The sequence below is a fragment of the Heliconius melpomene genome, chromosome 13 (assembly GCF_056956725.1).
Source record: "Heliconius melpomene rosina isolate 202511_hmr_F chromosome 13, ASM5695672v1, whole genome shotgun sequence".
Taxonomy (NCBI): domain Eukaryota; kingdom Metazoa; phylum Arthropoda; class Insecta; order Lepidoptera; family Nymphalidae; genus Heliconius; species Heliconius melpomene.
The window spans coordinates 3,347,650-3,368,610 of record NC_140401.1 but is presented as its reverse complement, the minus strand read 5'-3'; the positions used below and the strand labels follow the sequence as shown (position 1 = coordinate 3,368,610).

Genomic DNA, 20,961 nt, shown 5'->3' with positions numbered 1-20,961 from the left:
GTCGTACAATACAAGTATATACAATGGCTATCACCGGGACGATAGTGTTAACATACATTACAGAAGGCACTAGTTCATCTGTCCCGGCGTTGGGGACCACCCTGGGCTCACATTCGTAATGGATGTTCGCGGTCTGTACTGCGCAATTAAAGCTTTATTAAACGATCTCCCTTCTGTGGTTTTTGTGTAACAGATATACTGTATGTTCGATTTGGAGTATTTTAGTTGTAAATAGTAAATTAAATCAGCTTCACGCAGGGTAGGCTCAGGGAACCTATTGTTAAGACATTACGCGGAATTCTAGAAGCATTGCCTGTTGAGTGGCGTAATTTTGCCCCGCGTCGCGCTTTGCCTCGATATTAGTGCGAAAAAATGAAAATATATTTTTAAATAAATATTTCATTTTCTTGAGTGGAAATCGAATCCCCAACCAGTGGCGTATACAGTCACACGTCTTGTGCTCCTGCGAAACGACTGGCAAACAAAATTATTATTATACACAGTTGCAAATAAAATTATTATTATTCTGTTTTCTGTTATATAGATTTATACTTATCTCTTGAACATTTTGGGGCAATTAGAGAAGTTAGTGTTTGTTCACTGTATTCGATGTAGTTTCGAAATCTTGCGTGTTAAGTAACATAGCTCAATCACCGCACGGGAGCAAGAGAATTTTTGAATGAAAATTAAGAAATATGATTCAAATTCAAAAATCAGTAATTTAATTTCAATCATTACGTGTTTTTCTTGCAAAATGTTCATTAATATACTGAAAATACGAAATAAAAGCCCATATAAAGGCGTCCACACACTACATTTGGCGGAAATGGCGTCTAACCGGATATTGTATCGCGCTTTCATCTCCGGTAAGCTTCCGCTTCCCGCCTCGTTCCTCGTGCGTCGCCTAATTACTTGTTCCATATAGATAGATACAACATATTAGGTATGTGTACTGCCTATCTATTCGAAACATAGATAGATATAGATGAATGGTTTCCAACAGCTATGTAATTTTCTTATCATATATGGTGTAAATAGGTCTAGGGTCTAAATCTTAGAATTTATCTTATATCCTATATCTTATAAAACAAAGTCGCTTTTCGTGTCTGTCTGAACTTTCTAACTCTTCTTCTTCTAAACCACCCAACGGATTTTTATGCGGTTTTCACCATTAGGTCGAGTATTTCTCAGGGAAGGTTTATATATAGTTTATTATTTGTACATTCTTATGTAAATTAACATAAATACGATAAATGTATCTAAAGTCCTACCCGTTGAGACACTTTCGCGCATGCGCTGCTTTAATGGTAAGTACTACATGAAAATAATGTACTGGAGTATTGTTCCTCTTAATAAGATCTACAAAAAAGTCCGCGAGAGCATATTTTTATCTTTTAAGGATAACGTGTAGTGATCATATTTCTGTCTAAAAATAGTAATTTCAATATATTTTTTATTGTGAGGGATATTTTTCCACAATGGTATTAATCCTTATCTTTTAAAATACTTTATTAATTGTCTACGTTAAACGAAGATAAAATTTGCTTTTTAAACTATTTCGAAATTGCGAATAGTTTTAGAGAAAAACGCATTTAATTGTTGACACATCACGCCGTTGACTCATCAGCTGTGCCGACTCAAGTTTTACTTATCCCTTACTCTCAGCATATAAATAAGTATATTAGTTACGTTGGCCATTTAATGTAGATCAAAACTGTCTTTTACTGTTTTTTCATTTTAATAAGTACTTTAGAAGTTGTTACAATATCAAAACATCCTTGCTGCGAAACGCGCCCCGCGACCTTTTGCTTATACAAGCGCGTCATGAGCAGTCATCGGTGGTTCAGTGGTAGAATGCTCGCCTGCCACGCGGGCAGCCCGAGTTCGATTCCCGGCCAATGCATTCTATTTAATTTTCCTCACAGGCAGCCACGTAGTGCTTGCTTTTCATCAGGGACAGAATACCCTCTTCAGCATTAACCACAAGCTCGAAAAAAAAACCCGCCCGCTATAGAGGCATAGCAACGAAGATTTAGATGCGTTTGCACGTATTGGATAATTGGAGTTAAATGTATTATTTCAGCGCGGTTTCATATTTTTTGTAGTAGTTATTAGTAGATAGGCTTTTGTTTATAATTTCTTCCGTTTAAAAATAGTCATTTAATTATCTAAAAATAGTCATTTAAATATATTTTAATAAGTAATTGAAAAGATTAGTAGTACAGATTTAAAATTACGGTACCTACTAAAAAATCCTTGCTGTGTAAAACAATTGGAAAATCCTTATTCAAACTACGAAAATGCGGGTTGCATTAGAGTTTAATTAATTTTCACATTATCTTAAGTGCTTTGCAAACATACATTATATGAATCATCCAGTAGTAAAAGCGGGCGAAGCCGCAAGGGGGTCGCTAGTCTATATATATAAAATCGAAAGGTCACTCACTCATCACGAAATCTCAGAAACTACAAATGCTAGAAATCTCAAATTTTGCATAGGAGTTACTTATAGGACGTAGGTGCTCGCTAAGACGGGAATTTGCAATATTCGACTTCTAAGGGGTTGTTTTTGGGGTCGAAAGTTTGTATGAAACTTCGTTACTACAAATGCTAGGAGTCTCAAATTTTGCATAGACGTCACTAGGACGTAGCCATGGAGACAGAAATTAATAATAATATAGTTCACGCGGGTGAAACCGCGAGCGGGCCGCTAGTTATATATATTTTATAGCTGAATGTTATAAGCTTTTCTTTAATATACTTAAAATATATCAAACATGTTGTTTAAGTTTTTTTGTTAAATCGACAAAATAAATAACAAGAGAACAAAAGTAAATGAGATCTTTCACAATACATTTGTTTTGTACTAAAATGACCTACATCCTATGTATATATTAATAAGGACCATATTGCATTGTATCTCAATAATACAATACGGGAGCAACCAATAGAGATCACTTAATCCTCCCATTGAAAAAATCGCTTAAATGCTTAATCCGAACGATCCTCGCGAACAAAAGGAAGTGGAGAGTGGAGTGACTACGTTAACGGACCTCTCTAGTGGCGATGACTTCACGCGACTCTGCCTTATCGGCGTCATCGGGGCTGTACTAACTTGGAACACGGATTTGCTCATTGACAATAACCCTTAATGTTACAAATATTGAAAATATGAAAAACCTAATTAGCTGCATTTTGTAGGGCAGGCAAAGGGAATCTAGTGTTAAAACACCCCGTTTCTTTCCGCCGGATTCTGAAGGCGTTGCATGTTGCGTGGCGGAACTCAACGCCGCGCTTGGTCATTTCTTAGAGATCGAACCCAGAACTAGTTGCGTTTCCAGTCACACTTTGTGCCTATAATGCGCGATTGGATGTGGGTACCTACTGGTGTGGGACTGGCCTCTAATATAATATTGGCATGATATCGTATTTAATAATTGAATATATATTACGAGCTCGACTATATTTTTTTAAATTATTTGGCTAATAATGACGACTAAATTCAATAGGTTTAAAACAATATTTGACATGTATTGTAAATGTAACATTAAAAAAAACCGCGTAAACGTTAAATCCCAGCGATCACACACACAAAAGGAGCTCGAGAGGCTGCAATAACGCAGCTCTCGCGTCTATGTGATGACTTCACACGGCCTGCCTTATCGACGTCATCAGCAAACCTCCTACGAAAACGAGCTTTGAACGCAACCATGAAAAGTTTTTTAACCCCTGGATGTATGAAGATGCATGAGGTTAAGCAGAATTGTAATATCTGTCAGTATCATTAGATATATCTATATATTTTTTAATATGGACAGTAGGTAGATAACTGGTTTCTTTTTCATATTATATTTATAGGAAGTGTTAAAAAATGCTCAAGCAATTTTCAGTACTATAAATATATATTTTTAATTATTGTTTAGCTTCCCGTTGTATCCCGCAGAAAGCAGGATAAGCAGAAGGAACCTAGTGTTAAGACATTCCGTTTCCGCCGGATTCTGGAGGCGTTGCGTGTTGAGTGGCGGGTTACAACGCTGCGCTTTGCGTCTATACCAGAGCGAACAAAATGAAAACAGTAAATATTTCATTTAATAGAGTGGGAATCGAACCTATCTCGTTTATAGTACTTCTACGCCTCGTCTAGCCTCAATTTTTTATAATAGTTTTAAAATGCTAATACTGACACAGCAAAACAATGCAACGACACACACAGAAAACTTGCAAAACATTAATCTATATAAGTAAGTGCATATAATCAATTATCTTATTGTTGCTTTAAAAGCACTATTGTGAGGCAGCCATTTGCTCAAAGCTCACAAAGCTTATCGTAGACAGGATCGGTACAGACACATTTATTGAAATCTTACTACAAGGTACCTAGTAGGTACCTACTTCTGATATGATGGCTACCTATAGGGTACCCGTCGGTACATGTAATAATAATTATTTGGCGGGTGCGATTATACAGATTTAGATAGGCTCCGACGACGCAGATAACCTCTTACATAGCTCATAGCACATAGCACCACCCTTTGTAGTGTCCGCAGAAAAAATGTTTGTTTTGTTTATTCTATAATATTTATGACAAATATGATAAATCAACTAGATATCTACATTTATATTTTACTACCAAAAATGCTTACAATATTACAATGTTATTGGTTAGGTTTTTTTTGCTTTACCCTGTATTCCACACAGAGCAGTTTAGGCAGAGGGAACCTAGGAACCTAGTGTTAAGACACCACGTTCCCATTAAGACACTTCTGTTCCCCATTTTCTGCAGAATTTTCGAGGCATTGCATGTAATTCCTATTATTTCATTTTTCATACTTATATTTCAAGTTATATACCTAAGTGGAGATTGAATCTATAACAGACAAACACTACTTCTACATCTACAATGCCATGATAATGCATTCCTAACATTTCACCTTAATTAAGTAATAAAATATAAATATTATTGCTATTAATAAACTAGTAATTATTAATAACGAATTACGCAATGATACATTCTTTAATGATCCCAATGTATATTTAAGCAAATGTATCGAAGCGTTCCACACCAGTCACTGAACAACAACAACAACAACAATGAAATCTGTGAGTTATATTTCTATTTAGCGACAAAATTTTACAACGTAAAAGTTCTAGACTTTCCAGGTCTTGCATCTGTCAGGTGCAAAAGATCTAACACATTTTTCTATGTTAGCTACGTATTATACTATTATAAGATATTTCATTTGTATTAGAAATTTTGTAAACTCACTATAATATCGAATATACAAAAAATAATAGGCTTAATAATCTTTTTTTTTTCTTATAAGAGTTAATTCTATTATAGTTATCACTTAAAATACATTAATACAAATCTATTTTCAGATAATTGTATTTGTGACGTTAGCTGCAGTAGTGCTCAGTGCACCAGCACACAAAGATGGCGATGATTCCTTACGATTCTTGCCTGCTATACGACATGAAGAAGTTCACGACGAATTCGGACAGTATGCCCTAAGATATATTACTGCTGAAAGTAAGTGATGTAAATTTTGTCTTAAATTTATAATATTTTACTGCTTTATTTAAATTTTGCAATTATTTTTGAGATTAAATTTTATAATTATAAAAATTAAATGATTATTTCATATAAATGTAATTCCCTTGGTTTGTTGGAGTAAGGAAGAAGTAACTATTCTAAATGGAATTGAAATGAAGAACAGAGGCTTTTTACCCTATTTTATCCTACTATTCAGGATTAATGCATAAGATAGGCTATTATGAAAAGTATAGAAATATTCTTGATAGTATGGTATCAATAAATTATATTAAAATATGAGGTCCCTTATAATCAATTGAAGATTTCTAATAAGACTATAATACTGTTTGTAGATACGGTAGTATCAGAACGTGGTCGTCTAGTGCCCGGTAACAATGGAGGTTTCGTACTAGAAATCGAAGGTCAATACAGTTTCGTTGGTGATGATGGCAAGGTCTACGTTACCAAATACCGAGGAGGACAGGATGGTTTCCACGTCGATGCCGAACATTTACCTCAACCCGTCCCTGTGCCAAAAGAAGCTTAAAATAAAATATTTTTTAAATATATATTGTGTATAATTTTATTTTTAATAAAATATTTTTTATTATTATTGCACTAGATACTAGCGACAACTTTCCTCAAATATTTGGAATCCTAAATACATTTGTATGGCTTACAGTAGATATACAACTTAAAAATAATGGCTTTTTCAATATCAATTCATTAAAATTATTCTAGCTACTACCATTAATTAAGTAATTAATTAACTTGCTTCCTTAAGAATAATAAATTATTAGTAAAATACATACCGTTACCGTTTATGCCGACTGTACCTCCAGATTTCTAAAGGATCTTGAGAGGGTGGCAGCGAGGATGTGCCCGGGGCGGGGGAGGGCCGTGACGTCACGTCCTATCTCGGCGGCCATCTTGGATTATCTCGTCGCACCTGCGGGGCGAGGAGGGACTGTATCGACCGCGTACGCTGTGCACATTTTTCAGGGAAAACTCAAAATTTTAGACATTAATTGAATACGTCGCTTAGGTTTTGTTGTTTTTCTTATTGTTTGTTTGAAATTGATAACATTTTTTTATAAATTCATTTCGGAATTATAACAATTATTTCAATTATCTTGCACCTCATATTGGTGAAACTGAATATTTTCTACTACCATCTGTTTGGTCTTTTTGCGTACATTGCTCAAGTTTAAATTATTAAATATATTTTGTTAATTTTCACGTTATCATATAATCATTACGCAGAGTGTGGTCTGTAATGATTTGACATTCGACATCTAAATATCTACTCAGGTTCATTTAAGGAGCATATACAAATGTTCTATGCCTAAAACAATATAAAAAACCAATATCAAAACTTACATTGTAATATATTCCACCAAAACAATCAAACATAGACAACTAAACCCTAAAATTCTATTAAGTTCTAAGTCCATTAAGATATAACTGATATATAATTACGTACATTAAAATTCAGTGCACACAAGCACGCACTATCTGGATGCGGCAGCTTGATAGTATCTACCCATCTCACCCTGTTCCGTTAGGCTTTGAGACTTCAAACGATCCCCACAAAGACCTATTTTATTTTCATTTTTGCTCTAAAGACGCCACTGAAGGGGAAATTTGAAATAATTAACTCGATGCCTTTCCGTTTCTATGTATTATTTAAGAAGAAAAACCAAAAATTTAGAGTATTATAATGTAAGTAGGCATAACCAACAAAATGGATATGAAAACTGACAAATTGATTATAATATACAGCCTTAGCGTAAGTTAATTTACTTAATTCATTTGAGTTAACATTGTATATCTTAAGTAAAGAAATAATGTTATAAATAGCATTTTTTTACAAAACCTCGAGTGCACTCCAGACACTACAGACTGAACTGATGGTATCGGATGACATCTTGCCCTGTTTCACGCTAGGCTTTGTCGCTTCATCACAAATACCTACTTTATTTGTATTTTTTGCTGTAGAAGCTGTTAATCTAAGAGATGGATATAATTATAGATTTTTACATGAGCGTATCTAGAGATATTTTCTCGGGAGAGCTTGGAGTTTAAGAATTAGTAATAATTGTAATAGACATTTTTTTTGTAAATATAATTTCTAGGACCACTCAACCCCCCCACCCCTACACCCATCGATTTATAGATGGATATAATTATCAACTTCCCGCTGTGTCCCATATATAGCAAGATAGGCAAAGAGAACTTAGTGTTAATACACTACGTTCTCCACTTTTCGCCGAAATTTTCGAAGCATTGCATGTTGAGTGGCGGAAATCAATATATTAATGGATACATTATTATTTATTATTTGTTTGTAGCCATAAAATAAACTAATTTAAAATCTATCTATATTTATTTGTGTCTTATTTTAATTTAAATTATTAAAGATCCTTATTTAAGGATATACACTAATGACCAATTATTTCATTGAAATCTACTGAAAACAATAAGAAAAATAGAAACAAAAATAAAAATAGAATCAAAAAGGCATTGCAAAAAAACAACACATACTATACAAGCAAACAGACCACCGTATTAATAACACATTGGCACGCAATTCAAAGAGTATTGTGTAAAAAAATACACACAGGAAAGTCATCAAGTGGCAATCGATGTCAATTCGGGACCACCGTGCACCGGCACCGTGCAAACTATGAAACAATGTCATTAAAAGCTCGTGCGGTCGCAGCTGCCTATGTATGCGTACCTTAGTGTAAAACGTAAACACTTATATTATAATTTTAAAGTTTGTTACTATGGAGGGTGCCATCGAGGATATCATGGAGTGGCTTTGAGAGGGTAAACGGGGGCACGTGCTGATGCCCGGTGGGCTGACCTCCGTGCTAGACGCTGCTTGTGTTACCTGTCTGTATCTATTTTGTGGTAACCGGAAGTGACAATACTTAATGGATGTTTAATTTTTTGGAATTGTGATATTTTAGGAATCGTATTTATAATTATTATGAAGAAATCAATATATTTGTTAACTTGGCTTAGGCTATTGTCACCGCTACCAAATTCAAATACTTCCTATTTTATTATATTTATTTTATATAGAAACCTTACCTGTAAAAAAAACGCTCGGTAAGTTGCTAAAATATATTCAAAAATATTATTAATATGTTCCAGATGTAATGATATTCCATCAATTTCAAATTGCCACTATGTGTCCCCGAGGATAACTACATGATAACATAACAGTAAAGATAAAGATAAATGTACAGATATCTTTAACTCTAGGATTCTTATTGGGAGATTGCGGAAAGTGGAATGTTCTTGTATTCTTACAAGTATTTTAGCTTATTTCTTTCTGTATTTTTTTTGGCTCAAACTGTATACCACACCGAGCTTGGGACCCTTGTGTTAAAGTCACTCTGTTTCCATTAAGACACTACCATTCCCCACTTTCCGGCAAATTCTGAGAGCATTGCGTGCTGAGAGGCAGAACTCAACGCCGCGTTTTGCATCGTTACCAGAGCATGGAAGTGAAAATATTAAATATTTCATTCCCCCAAGTGGAAATCGAACCCACAACTGTCGCATTTACAGTATCACGCTTGTGCCTTTGCGCTATGACGGCCTCAATCCGTTTATTTATTACTATTTATTTATTTTTAATAAATCATAAAAGAAGTAGGAAACAGTCCGTATTTGCTTCACTCGTCAAACAATGTTTTCTTAATACTTTACCACTTATGATAAAGTTTCATCGTAAATAATGTTTTGAATATCCATTTTCTCCACCATTAAAAAAAACCTTCTAAAAAAATTTACATTTTTATTTTATTACAGTGACATTTACAAATATAATTCCAAAATAATAATAAACATGGACTAGCGACACCTCGCTTGTGCTTTGTATCTCTGAAAAGCAATCGTTTAATACAATCTCACAGCACTCCATTGAAACAGTTAAGGTAATTTCTCAACGAGCTTATCATATTAGAAGCGAGATATATTACGTTTCTTATTAGAAACGTAACAAGATACAAACTAGACGACCATCGCTACCAGCCTACGATAGCTCAGTAATCAATTCGATCGGTGCGCGGTGGCGGAGCACGTAGGTTCAATTTGTTAAACGCCACGCGAGACCAACTAATGGTCTTCCATTACTTCATTTTATTATTTATCGGCTAACACCAGCACCCGTTTGCTATACTTCTGTTCGTAATGCTATGATTTATTTTAGTTAGCTTTTTGTATGATTGTTTAGTGTGAGTTGCATATTTGAGGTTTATTTTTCTAATATTTAATACAATAATTTTCTTTTATAATAACGAAAATAAATAAGTTTGCCTGTAGACGCGACAGGTTGTGGATTCGATTCACTCTTGAGGAAATTAAGTATTTAATATTTTCAATTCGTCGCTATGGCGCCGGCCGCCGATTCTATAAAAGAGACAACTCTAAATAAATTATTGTAAAACAATAATGTTTATATTCATTAATCCAAATCTGTTTAATTAATGCTGCGTCATTTTTTTTATTTTAATATTTGCTTACAAATTAGATCAAATTTGATGCAATTATTTTCATTGTAAACTTGATATAATAGCTATTTATATTTTTTTATGTTCTTAAATATTTATTTTGTATACCTGTAGGTACTCATGGCTAAAATGGATGACATCAATCAATTGAAAAAACTATTTTAAGAAGTAATTATATGGATATTTATAATGTTTTCAATTTTCACATCTAGTTCAATAAAGAGCAGGTGCATGTATTTAACCACCCAGCACGAAGTAGTATGAGTGTATCGTTTGGTTCTCTCTTTGATGATAAAATAATACTTAAATGAAATATGAATATTTATCAATAATTATTAAGCTTTCTAATTGTTGGTAAAACGTAACGAATAACATTTTAAAATATTATTAAAATATATATATTTTATTTTTAACTAAACTCAATGTCTACAGAAGTCGTGACGCAGAAGCACAAGGGTGTCAATGTAACGCAACGGTTGTGGGTTCGATCCCCACTCGAGAGAGTTAATTATTATATCTAATATTTTCTTCGCTCTGGCAACGAAACAAAAGCCCGGTGATGAGTTGATTTTTTTTAAATTTCAAGTACAACATAAAGATTGTATTTATTCGAAACCAGCATATTTAAAAATTAGCATATCAAATGTAATTTAAAACTACAGAGTCAGGTGGGAACATTTATATCATACAATACAAAAATGTCGAACAGAAACTTAAAATAAAAAAAATATAAAGGGTACTTGTCCTTCCTTGTAACAGCCGTAGAAAAGTTTCAATAATAAACACAGTTTATATTGAAATTGAAGGCGTACCCGCAAGCTTCGAGAGTCACGTTACAAAACAACGAATTTGATATTATTTGCTTTTCGCGCACGTTATTACACATTTGTGACAGGTTAGTGTTGTTTTTTTATGTTATAAATATTTAGATGGCTAATTTTTGCCCTCTTAGTTTAAAAAAAATAATACAATAAACTAACAGCCAATAATTGCTTATTTACTGCATTTAACGTTATACGTTTTCAATTTCAACACTAACTCCATTAATTTTGATGATTGAAGTATATCACGCGAACATCGAGCACACGCGTCGAAAAAATAAATCAAACATTCTCATACGACGCCCACCATTAATAAAACTCTTTAAAATATATTTAATAAGTCCACAAAGGTGGAGAGCACAATGCTCGTACCATAAAGGGGCAGCATTTATTATGGCGACAATATATCGAATACAAAAAGATAATGTGACAAAGACGCGTACTTTTTAATAATATTGTCATTTCTCAGCAGCAGTGGACTCTTTCAAAAATCCATAATGCTATAATTTATTTCTTTATAAAAGTTTTTTTCCTCTGTGGGAGTGTGAGCCCAGGTGAGCACGGGTTAACTGATTTTAGTAGTCTTTGTGAAGCTTTTGAACTCTTTTATAAAATTTTATGGTGTGTGTTGTCTTATTTGAACCTATTACTTGTATTGGAATGAAATAAAATATTTTTATATATACCTACAACTATTTTAATATGTATGTACTTATTTACTTATTTATATTATCCTAATTTATATCTAAGCTTATGTATTACAACCATGCGAGTTACGTTCGCGAGTTTCATTTGCTCTATTCAGTATCTGTGATATTATTAATTTATATGAATAAAATGATATAATTTAGTAGATGTAGAGACTTTATAATATTTTCAGTAAATTAAAATAAATCTAATTATAAGCGTAGGTGCCCTATGCATTTTCTTGATCTAGTACCTAATTAGTAAACGTGTTTAACAACACATTATTATTTTTTAGGTTCACGGTAGGCAGAGGGACCTGGGTAACTTAGTTTAAACACACTCTGTTCCCATTGAGGCATTGCGTGTTGAGTGACGGAACTCAACGATGAAATGTAATTAAATATTTCATTTCCACAAGTGGGAATCGAACAAACAACCTTTTGCATTTACTAGATATTATTAAATTTAAAATAATTACAGTACATACACATATTCATATAAAATAAACTTTAAAATATTCAGCGTAGCTTGCGCAAAAAACCGTCGCTTTTATAGCCGTCGACGAGACGAAGTTGACATCGGAGCCATAATAAAATCGATGAAATATCTTAGGGGCGACAATAACTCATAGAATAGATACTTTGCCCAGGTAGGCCCGTACTGGCATTTGTGCTGGCGCTTAGATTATCCAGAGGTGCCTCTGTTCGTAGTTTTTTTACCCAATTGCTGGTGATTTGTCGTTTTGTTCTGAAAATTTTATGGTCAATAAAAATATTTTAGTGTATATAGTATTGTGAATTATGTAGTGATTTAGAGTGAAATGTGGGAAATTATGGCGTTTTTTTTAGATTTGTATGGGTATAGTCTGTTGATATTATAACAACATCCAATTGCATTATTGATGTTAGTATTTATTGACTTCGAAAACTAAATTAAATTGTAGTCAGGCAGTTGGGATGTATCTTCATATTAAAATATAATGCTTGTTTATTGAAATTTCACTTCAATATGTTTTTGCTGGTCCGATATTCATGTCGATGATATTGTGTATACGTATAGAAGACGCGACTGTAGACGCGACGGGTGTGGGTTCGAATTTAATTCGAATTTTAATTCGAACCCACACTCGTCTCTGTCCTGGTAGCCAGGCAAAATGCGGTGTTAAGTTCCGCGACACAAGGTATACAGGGTGAAGCTAAAAGAAACGTGTATAGAATGCTTAAATTTCTTCACATATTTTTACCATTTAATTGAAAAAAATCATCACATCAAAATATGTATATCCAAATAAAACAACTCATTTAGAAATTCATATTCTCTATAAATCTCTTTATTAGATTTATAAAAGTTTGAAATTTAAATCCAAGCTAAATATAAACGTTCCATCTAAAATAAAGTTTATATATTTCAACTTAACTTAAGAACAAATTTAACTACGATAAAGACAATTTCAAGATCACGTAGCAAGTCCGTCTAGGCACCTCCTGGGTTCCGGGAACCCGCATGAAGTCGTCACGGGACTCCCCGCCGGGACGGTAGCGCGCGGGCGGTCTGTGCCCACCTTAATTAATTTTGATACATTTACCTGAAACTCGAACGCTGGATAGTTAATTTCCCTCTGTGTCACATGTCATTAACATATTTGTGCTAGTTCTTGTATGTCCGGGGACAGGAGTTTTTGGTGCAGTTAAAATTCTTCTGTCAGTTTGTTTTGTCATGGAAATGTATTGTTCTTATTTACTTTATAGCTTTGATTATTGTCTTTAATATTCTTTTTATTATACAAATATTTATTAAATTAAGGTAATTGTGCTTTTAAATCTATAGGTAGTTTACGTTGCCGCGCTTTCTATAACTAAACAGAGAAATCAACATGTATTTTTAATATGAGCATAAAAATCTGTGGCTTTCGAATTCGCAACCACCATATTTAAATGAAAGCAAATAATATATTTCCAAACAAATTTATTGAAATTTATGTAGGTATGCCACAAATTATTCGATTTTATATATTCTTCAAGGTAGGTAGGTATACTAAAAATCTAGTAAGATTAATAATAAAATATGAATAACGAAAATAAAAGAAAAACATAAAAAAATATATTAATATTATTTATGGATTTAATTAAGTAAACGAGATTTCATGGACTATCACAAAATCCTTGCTCCCAAGGTGAACGAGATAAGGATCGACTTCCGAACATCCCATCTTTCCGATTACCAAACACCATCTAATTAAAACATTTGATTATACATCTAAAGATGCCTTTAGATATTGTTAATATATAATATGATAACTGTTTTATTTCTCCAAGTGAAAACGTTAATTTAAATAACATTAAGATTAAGCATTTTATTTTGGAATAAAGTTAAGGATGATTAGAGTGGTATTATCGTTTTTAAAACGTAACTAATGGAAGTAATAGTTTTTGATTATGAGATATGTTAGATACATATCTCATAATCAAAAACTTAATATCTTATATCTTAATATATCTATCTATATCTTTTAATAACAACTAAATATGTATATGTATATCAGATATTTTGTTACTGTATAAGATAAAAAAATAAGATTTGAACGTAGAGCAAATTGGAGCACTTGCTCCGTGATGCTTTAAGGATTCGAACATACGAGTTATCAAGGAATTGTTACAAAACAATTTAAAACGAAACCAATTCCAATCACTGTTTGAATAAATATGTTTTGTTTTCTATACTTTAATATTGAATAAGAAGGTATAAATAAAACATACATATATAATCAATATCTAAAACTTATCTAATATTAAAAAATAAACAAATAAATGTTAAGTAAAATGTTAACCTAATAAAAGATGGATTAATATAATCACATAAAATTGACATATTCTTAATATAAATAAACGACCTGCCTTGAAATATGTTTACCAAATCAATAAATAATCATAATTTATTTTTTAAAGCCCCTTTATTATTTAATTCTTTAAAAGTCTTTTTATATATTATAATTAAAATAAATTACATTTATTAGCACAGATAAAGTAAAATAATATGTAGGTAATTGTTAAATGACGTTCCCATATACTTATTAATACGTATCTGATATAGAGGGGTGCGTACACATTTAATTTTATTTATCTGTTACCGAAACAAATCACTGATCACCCGTTCCTAATTGTCCCCCGTCATAATATTGTGTTTTGTGGGTAATGTTACATTTAAATATATTGTTAGTTAAAGAAAAGAAACATCCATGTATTCTTTTTTATATTAATAAGTAGGTATTTGTTTAAAGAAAAAATAATGAATCTAGATTTATTTCTTGGTTTTCTTTATAATGATAGATATCATTTGCTATACTAATGCGAATCAATGAAGGTAATTCTATAGCTTTACCTTTAGCCTAGTGTTAAGACACTCGCTCCCTAGTTTCTACCGAGTTTCTACCCAGTTTCTACAGAAATGTTGAGGAGGTAATTCTATACATTTTTATGATTTAATATAATTATGATTTTAATTAAATGTTAGTTTTAGTCCTTCCTACTCCTGAAACATATTATGTCAGTGGTAATATTCACATACTAAGAAGAATTTTATGTGAACATTTCTTTTATAAAAGCTCAACTAAAAAAAATAAAAGTTATATCTTCATGGTTTTTGTTCGTAAAATCGTTATCATTCCTTCATTAATTTAACTGCAAAATAATCGCAAGTAACGTTCGTCCGTCCCACCAGTCTACGGACATAAAATTGAAATTACGCACTCAACCTCACGCCCAAACGATTAGAAACTCTCGTAATCTTTGTCAACGAATTAAACTTTGACCGAATTATCATTTCTAAATTGCGTTCACATCGTAAAATTATCTCGTATTGCAATAAATACTCGTATGTCGGTGTCGGTGTTTCAGCGTGTTTGGAAACAAGGCGGCCGTGTCGAATGCTAATAGAGCGTGCAATGGGGTTCCCGCGCTGTGTGGCGCTGTCTGTCATTTTTGAGAATCTCTATTGCTAAACTATTGATTTATTGTATTGTTTGTTTTTAAAATAATGCTTGATTAGTTTTGTATGCGTTTGAAATTAAAGTATTTTTGAATAGACGATGCTGGTTTATATTTTAGGAGCTTTACATAAATGTATATAGAGACATCTGTCTATTGCTAATAAATATCTTCTTAAGTAGATTATTTAAAAAAAATATATAATTAATTATTATATATACTTAAGTTCATATATATGTATTACTTATAGATATTTATTTAAGACCCGATTTCGAATTATTTTACACGTAATAATAATATATATTTTATAGATAAGTTCCAGTAAAACTTTTTTTCTCTTAATTCTACATTCTATTCCAATGTGTCTAGGTGAAAAAAATTCTATACATATTAGCCTTTCTTCTTTTGTGCTATTCGTATTATATGAAGCACATCCTTTGTATTTGCAGAAGACAAAGGCATCAAACTAAGCGCCAGATAAAAGTATTATTGTTTTTTTCGTCGCCTCCGCAAACTACTTTCATTTGTAATGCTGGCGAAGCGAAAATATTTACGTAAATACAAGAAAGATACTGTTCAAAGTAAATTAAGTTTTTAGTTTTTGTAATAGTATATGGGTCATAATCAGAAAAGTGGACATTTTCGTATTCGTAACGTAACTGATAAGTAACAATACTGATAATGTTTGTTACGAAACTGATGACATAAGGCATTATACACAACAAAATAACGATATTATATGAATAAAACTATTGCTTTTTTTTTAATGAGACACAGATCAAAATTTTAAAGATTCAATCGTTGAATTAACAGATTATAAATGTAAGAAGAAAACATAACAAAGTGACAATATTAACAATATAATAATGGTAGTTCGTAACGTAATCTATATATATAAAAGGACTTGTCCTCACTGACTGAGGTAAGACGCACGCACAGCCGCAACCGCTGTGCGTAGAAACGTGAAATTTGGATAAAAGTTTACTTTCGTAATCTGGACATCCACTAAGAAGGGATTTTGAAAAATTTTAACCTTATAGGGGTGAAATAGGGGTTCAAAGTTTGTATGGAATAAAAATTAAATCGGCACCGATTTTTATAAAATTTGAAATTTAGACTCTTAAACGTATATAATTAAACACATGTTTCATGATTTTCTAGAATTCACCCCTTAAGGGTGCAAATAAGGGGTTGAAAGTTTGTATGGGAAAATTCTTAAATCGCCACCGATTTTTATAAAATTTGATATTTAGACTCTTAAAAATATTTAATTGAACAAATGTTTCATGGTTTTCTAGAATTCACCCCCTAAGGGTGCAAATAGGGGGTTGAAAGTTTGTATGGAAAAATCGTTAAATCGCCACCGATTTTTATAAAATTTGAAATTTAGACTCTTCAAAATATTTCATTGAACACATGTTTCATGGGGTAATAAAATTCACTCTTAAATACGCAAGCGAAGCTGCGCGCGTCCGCTAGTAAACTTATATTTCTAGTTAGAGATCACAAAGTTAATGATAAAACTAAATTCACTTTAAAATATATCAAAATTTGAGTCGTTATCACGGGAATTAAGTTTCATTCTTTGTAAGTGTTCATTCCGCATATCTTCATATTTAATAGGATTGGTCTTTTTAAGACGTTCTCTATATCTTTTATGTGTTTCAGCATTTGACATGACGCTTACTGAAAATACAAAAATATATATCAAAAAATAATAATCACAAAATCACAACTAATTTCAGGAAGAATAAAAAAATTTTTTAACTAAATCGGTTCAGCTGTTTCTGAGATTAGCATGCACAAACACATAAACAAACAAGTAAGCAAGCAAAAAACTTAAAAATCATTATTTTTGGTTACTTTACGTTATGAAAAGTCACTAATAGTTTTTTTCATATGCCAGCAATTTTTTTTTTCTTATATACATATCTTCCATATACAAGCACCGGGTCGATACAATTTTATTATAAACATATATAAGAAAACATTATTACCATAATTGTGAACTAGGCTTCATATTTTCTCAATTTCGTTACGTAACGAAATATAACGAAATTGAGAATGAAGTCTGAGAAATTCTAACCTTTTTAAATATTTGCTCATAAGCCACTTGTTGCATGTGCAAGCACTGAAGTTTTTTTTTGAGATTTTGTAAAAAGAAGCAAATAACATAAACAAGAAAACGAAATTATAGAATACTTACCAAAATAAAAGCCGTTTATAACCCTGAGATATAATTTTACGCATTCCCTGTAAAACATTTGAACCCCTCTACTGCTGCGAGAACACTACTGGTTGTAGCTACGACAGCATTGACTTTTTGAATTATGGTGCCACAACAAAAAATAATATTAAACACTATCCAAAATAATTGCATTCATAATTTAATTGTACGTTATTAACCCTGAGTAACAAAAAGACAATATTTTGGGACAAATTTACTTAACTAATATATATTATTTATTAAATTATGTATCAATAAAAATAGTTCTATTTGATATTATGCATAATGTAAAGTAATATAAACATATCTGAAATCAAATAAAACCGTAAATATTCGTAACAAATCAATTTTTAAAAAGTAAAGTGGTGAATGGGACACGTAAAATTGTATGGAAGCATTTTGAAAGGTTTTTTGCAACTAACAAAAAATACTATTATTTGCCATAATACATTTAAAATATTACAAAAATCTTTAAGTTAATAAATAAATTTATCGTAAGTGGCAAAATATTTCAAATTATCTTTAAAATTGTATTTTTAAAACGCATTCAAAGTAGCGGGACAAGAAAAGACACAAAAAGTACACTTTTTCTGATTATGACCCATATATATTTTTTAAATTCTCTTACTGTGTAACTTAGCACGCTCGTTATATTTTTATCGTAAACTATAACCTAGCAAAAACTCAACGAAAATTTTAAATAAAAGTTGTTTGACGTTTGAACGAACTATTTCTTTTTAAAAAACTTTCAAAATGGATGTTCTTCCTTATTTGAAATGTGTTGATAAAAGTTTTTAATCGCATAAAGGCGTGATTGTAGAGTGGACAGGACATAAATATTTTAAAAATTTTCATCTTTATATAAATATATGCTTCGCCTTTTATTTCACCCAATTAATATTTTTTTATTTATGTAAATTTAAATTATATTACGCCAAATTCACATTTCTCACTCTCATTGTGGAGAACTATATGAATATTTATAATTATTTCCAAGTGAATCAAATTATTGATTTAGTTAAAAATTTATACAAAAAAAATATATTGTGATAAAGTAATCGATCATTCAATAGAAAACATCCGTTGCGCCTGTTAAAATATTTTAAACATATTTATTTACTGCTAGGTAAGTGGCAATGAAAACTACTTGTGTTGAGCACCGAAATACACAAAGAGCGGTCAACAATGTATTCTTTGGGTAGTTAAATAAATAATCTGGGTAACAAAATAAATAAATATCCTTATTGTACTTATTCTCTATTTTCTGTCCAGTGTTACCATACAAAGGAGCCAATAAATCCTACTACAATAGTTTGTCACCGCATTGGTTATGCAATTAATACAAAAATCATTATAAATAGGCGTGACGAGTGATTAATGAGGAATAATCTGGGAATAATGAAATGGGAATGAAGTAACAGAGAAATCGTTTTCAGTAGCTTACATTTTTTGTTTACTTATATTTCAATGGATAGTAAATAATTCTTGTAGCTACAATATAACTTTAAAAAAAAACACCTGCTAAGTAAAAAGTAATCAACGCTGTGTGTCTGTCAATATTATATCCGTATGCCTAACTTATTTACCTAATTTACACAACGATGATAAATAATTTCATTTATTATATATACATTTTATATTTTTATTAATGTTATTGTCGGAATTTATTTCAACTATTTGTTAATTGTCATTAAAAAGCGACATAACCTAAAAGCAACCTGTTAGGATCTATATACGAGTAGGTACATTATATCGCTTACTCATCAAAGAATTTAAAACTTAAAAACACTAAAATATATTTTCACTATAATAATGACATGAGCTGACTTCAAAATTGAAAAGTTTTTAAAAAATGCCAATCCACGTTGCAATATTAAAGCATCATTAGCCTGTCACTGCGTTACCTGGCCTATTCATTATGCTGTCAAAATATTTCTGCCATACTTTACGAATATTTGGTGAATTTGTTCGATTGTTAGTCCACAATGATGTCTCTATATTCGCAACAAAGGGATGCATTTGTCATTGTCCATTAGACGACATTGTTGGGATAGATGTTAAATATTATTTCATTGCGGCCACTGTAACCGATCGATTTTGTTAGATTCTTGTTAATTTTATTATTTAGAAAAAAAAATATTATGCGTTTCTAGTAAAAGACTATTTATATATTTAATTTATTGATTTTGGATTTTGCAAAATATCAGAGATATGACTGTAAACGCGATGGTTTTAGGTTCGATTCCCACTCGAGAAGATGAATTAATATTTAGGTATTCATATTTTTATTTTATCGCTCTGGTAAATGGGCAAAGCGTGGCGATGAGTTCTACCAATTAACGCACTATGCTTCGAAAATTCGATGAAAAGTCGTTAACGGAGTGTCCTAACACTAGATTCCTTTTACCTACTCTCATGTATGCGGGATATTTAATATATAGGTAAGTAGGTACCTGTATAATTTCTTTATGTGAATCATTATGACATTAACAGTTACTTCGACGTAACGAGTATGTATTATCAAATTTAATTTCAAAGGTACCTATCTTTACCTACCTTCTAGGTAAAATAAAAATACATATACAACAGTAAATACAGCAAAAATAAAAATCACATTGTAATCCGGTATTGGTCGTAGATAAGGAGGGATTGTGACAAGGAAAGAATTATGTGCTCCAGAGGGCAATTTTTCTTTCCCGGGATTTATTCTCGTAATTTATAGAGGATCTGCCTGTATCTGGACTAACCCGGTTGGGTCCTCTCCCAATTAAGAACTTACAATACTATGACGCAATTACATTTGGTTATATAGTATTTAGATATAAATGTTATGTGCACCTAACATATATATGTAATAGTTAAATTCATATAAAAGTAAATTTTCTCTACCTACACCTATATTATAAATTTAGATTTTATTATTATCATTTATGGACATTCTAATAATTGCATAAAAACTCTACCTTTACAATTTTTACTGAAGTACGTCGATGATTTTTTATAGCTTTTACACTTATGGTACTTAAACTGTATTCTATATATTGTTAGTTATTAAAATATGACAACGGATTCGACACGAACACTGATCTATCTACGATCTGTGCATCGATCGAACACATCGTCGTTATTTGACACGCAGAATTTTTACCGAACGTGCCTCGTCATGAATTGTTGGTGACAAAAG

At 31.6% G+C, this 20,961-nt stretch overlaps 1 protein-coding gene across 1 annotated transcript; it reads left to right on the top strand.

Annotated features, from left to right (window-relative positions):
* The first annotated feature begins 5,091 nt into the window (after positions 1 to 5,091).
* Positions 5,092 to 6,080, top strand: LOC146532482 (flexible cuticle protein 12-like). The gene is made up of 3 exons (XM_085196231.1): positions 5,092 to 5,100; positions 5,380 to 5,530; positions 5,887 to 6,080. The coding sequence occupies exons 1-3, from the start codon at positions 5,092 to 5,094 to the stop codon at positions 6,078 to 6,080; spliced, it is 354 nt and encodes a 117-aa protein (XP_085052357.1).
* Positions 6,081 to 20,961: the final 14,881 nt, after the last annotated feature.

What these genes read in the sequence shown, in the direction of transcription:
- LOC146532482 (XM_085196231.1), top strand. An exon ending in AAGATATATTACTGCTGAAA is followed by an intron (nt 5,531 to 5,886) that starts GTAAGTGATGTA and finishes TACTGTTTGTAG; the next exon opens with ATACGGTAGTATCAGAACGT.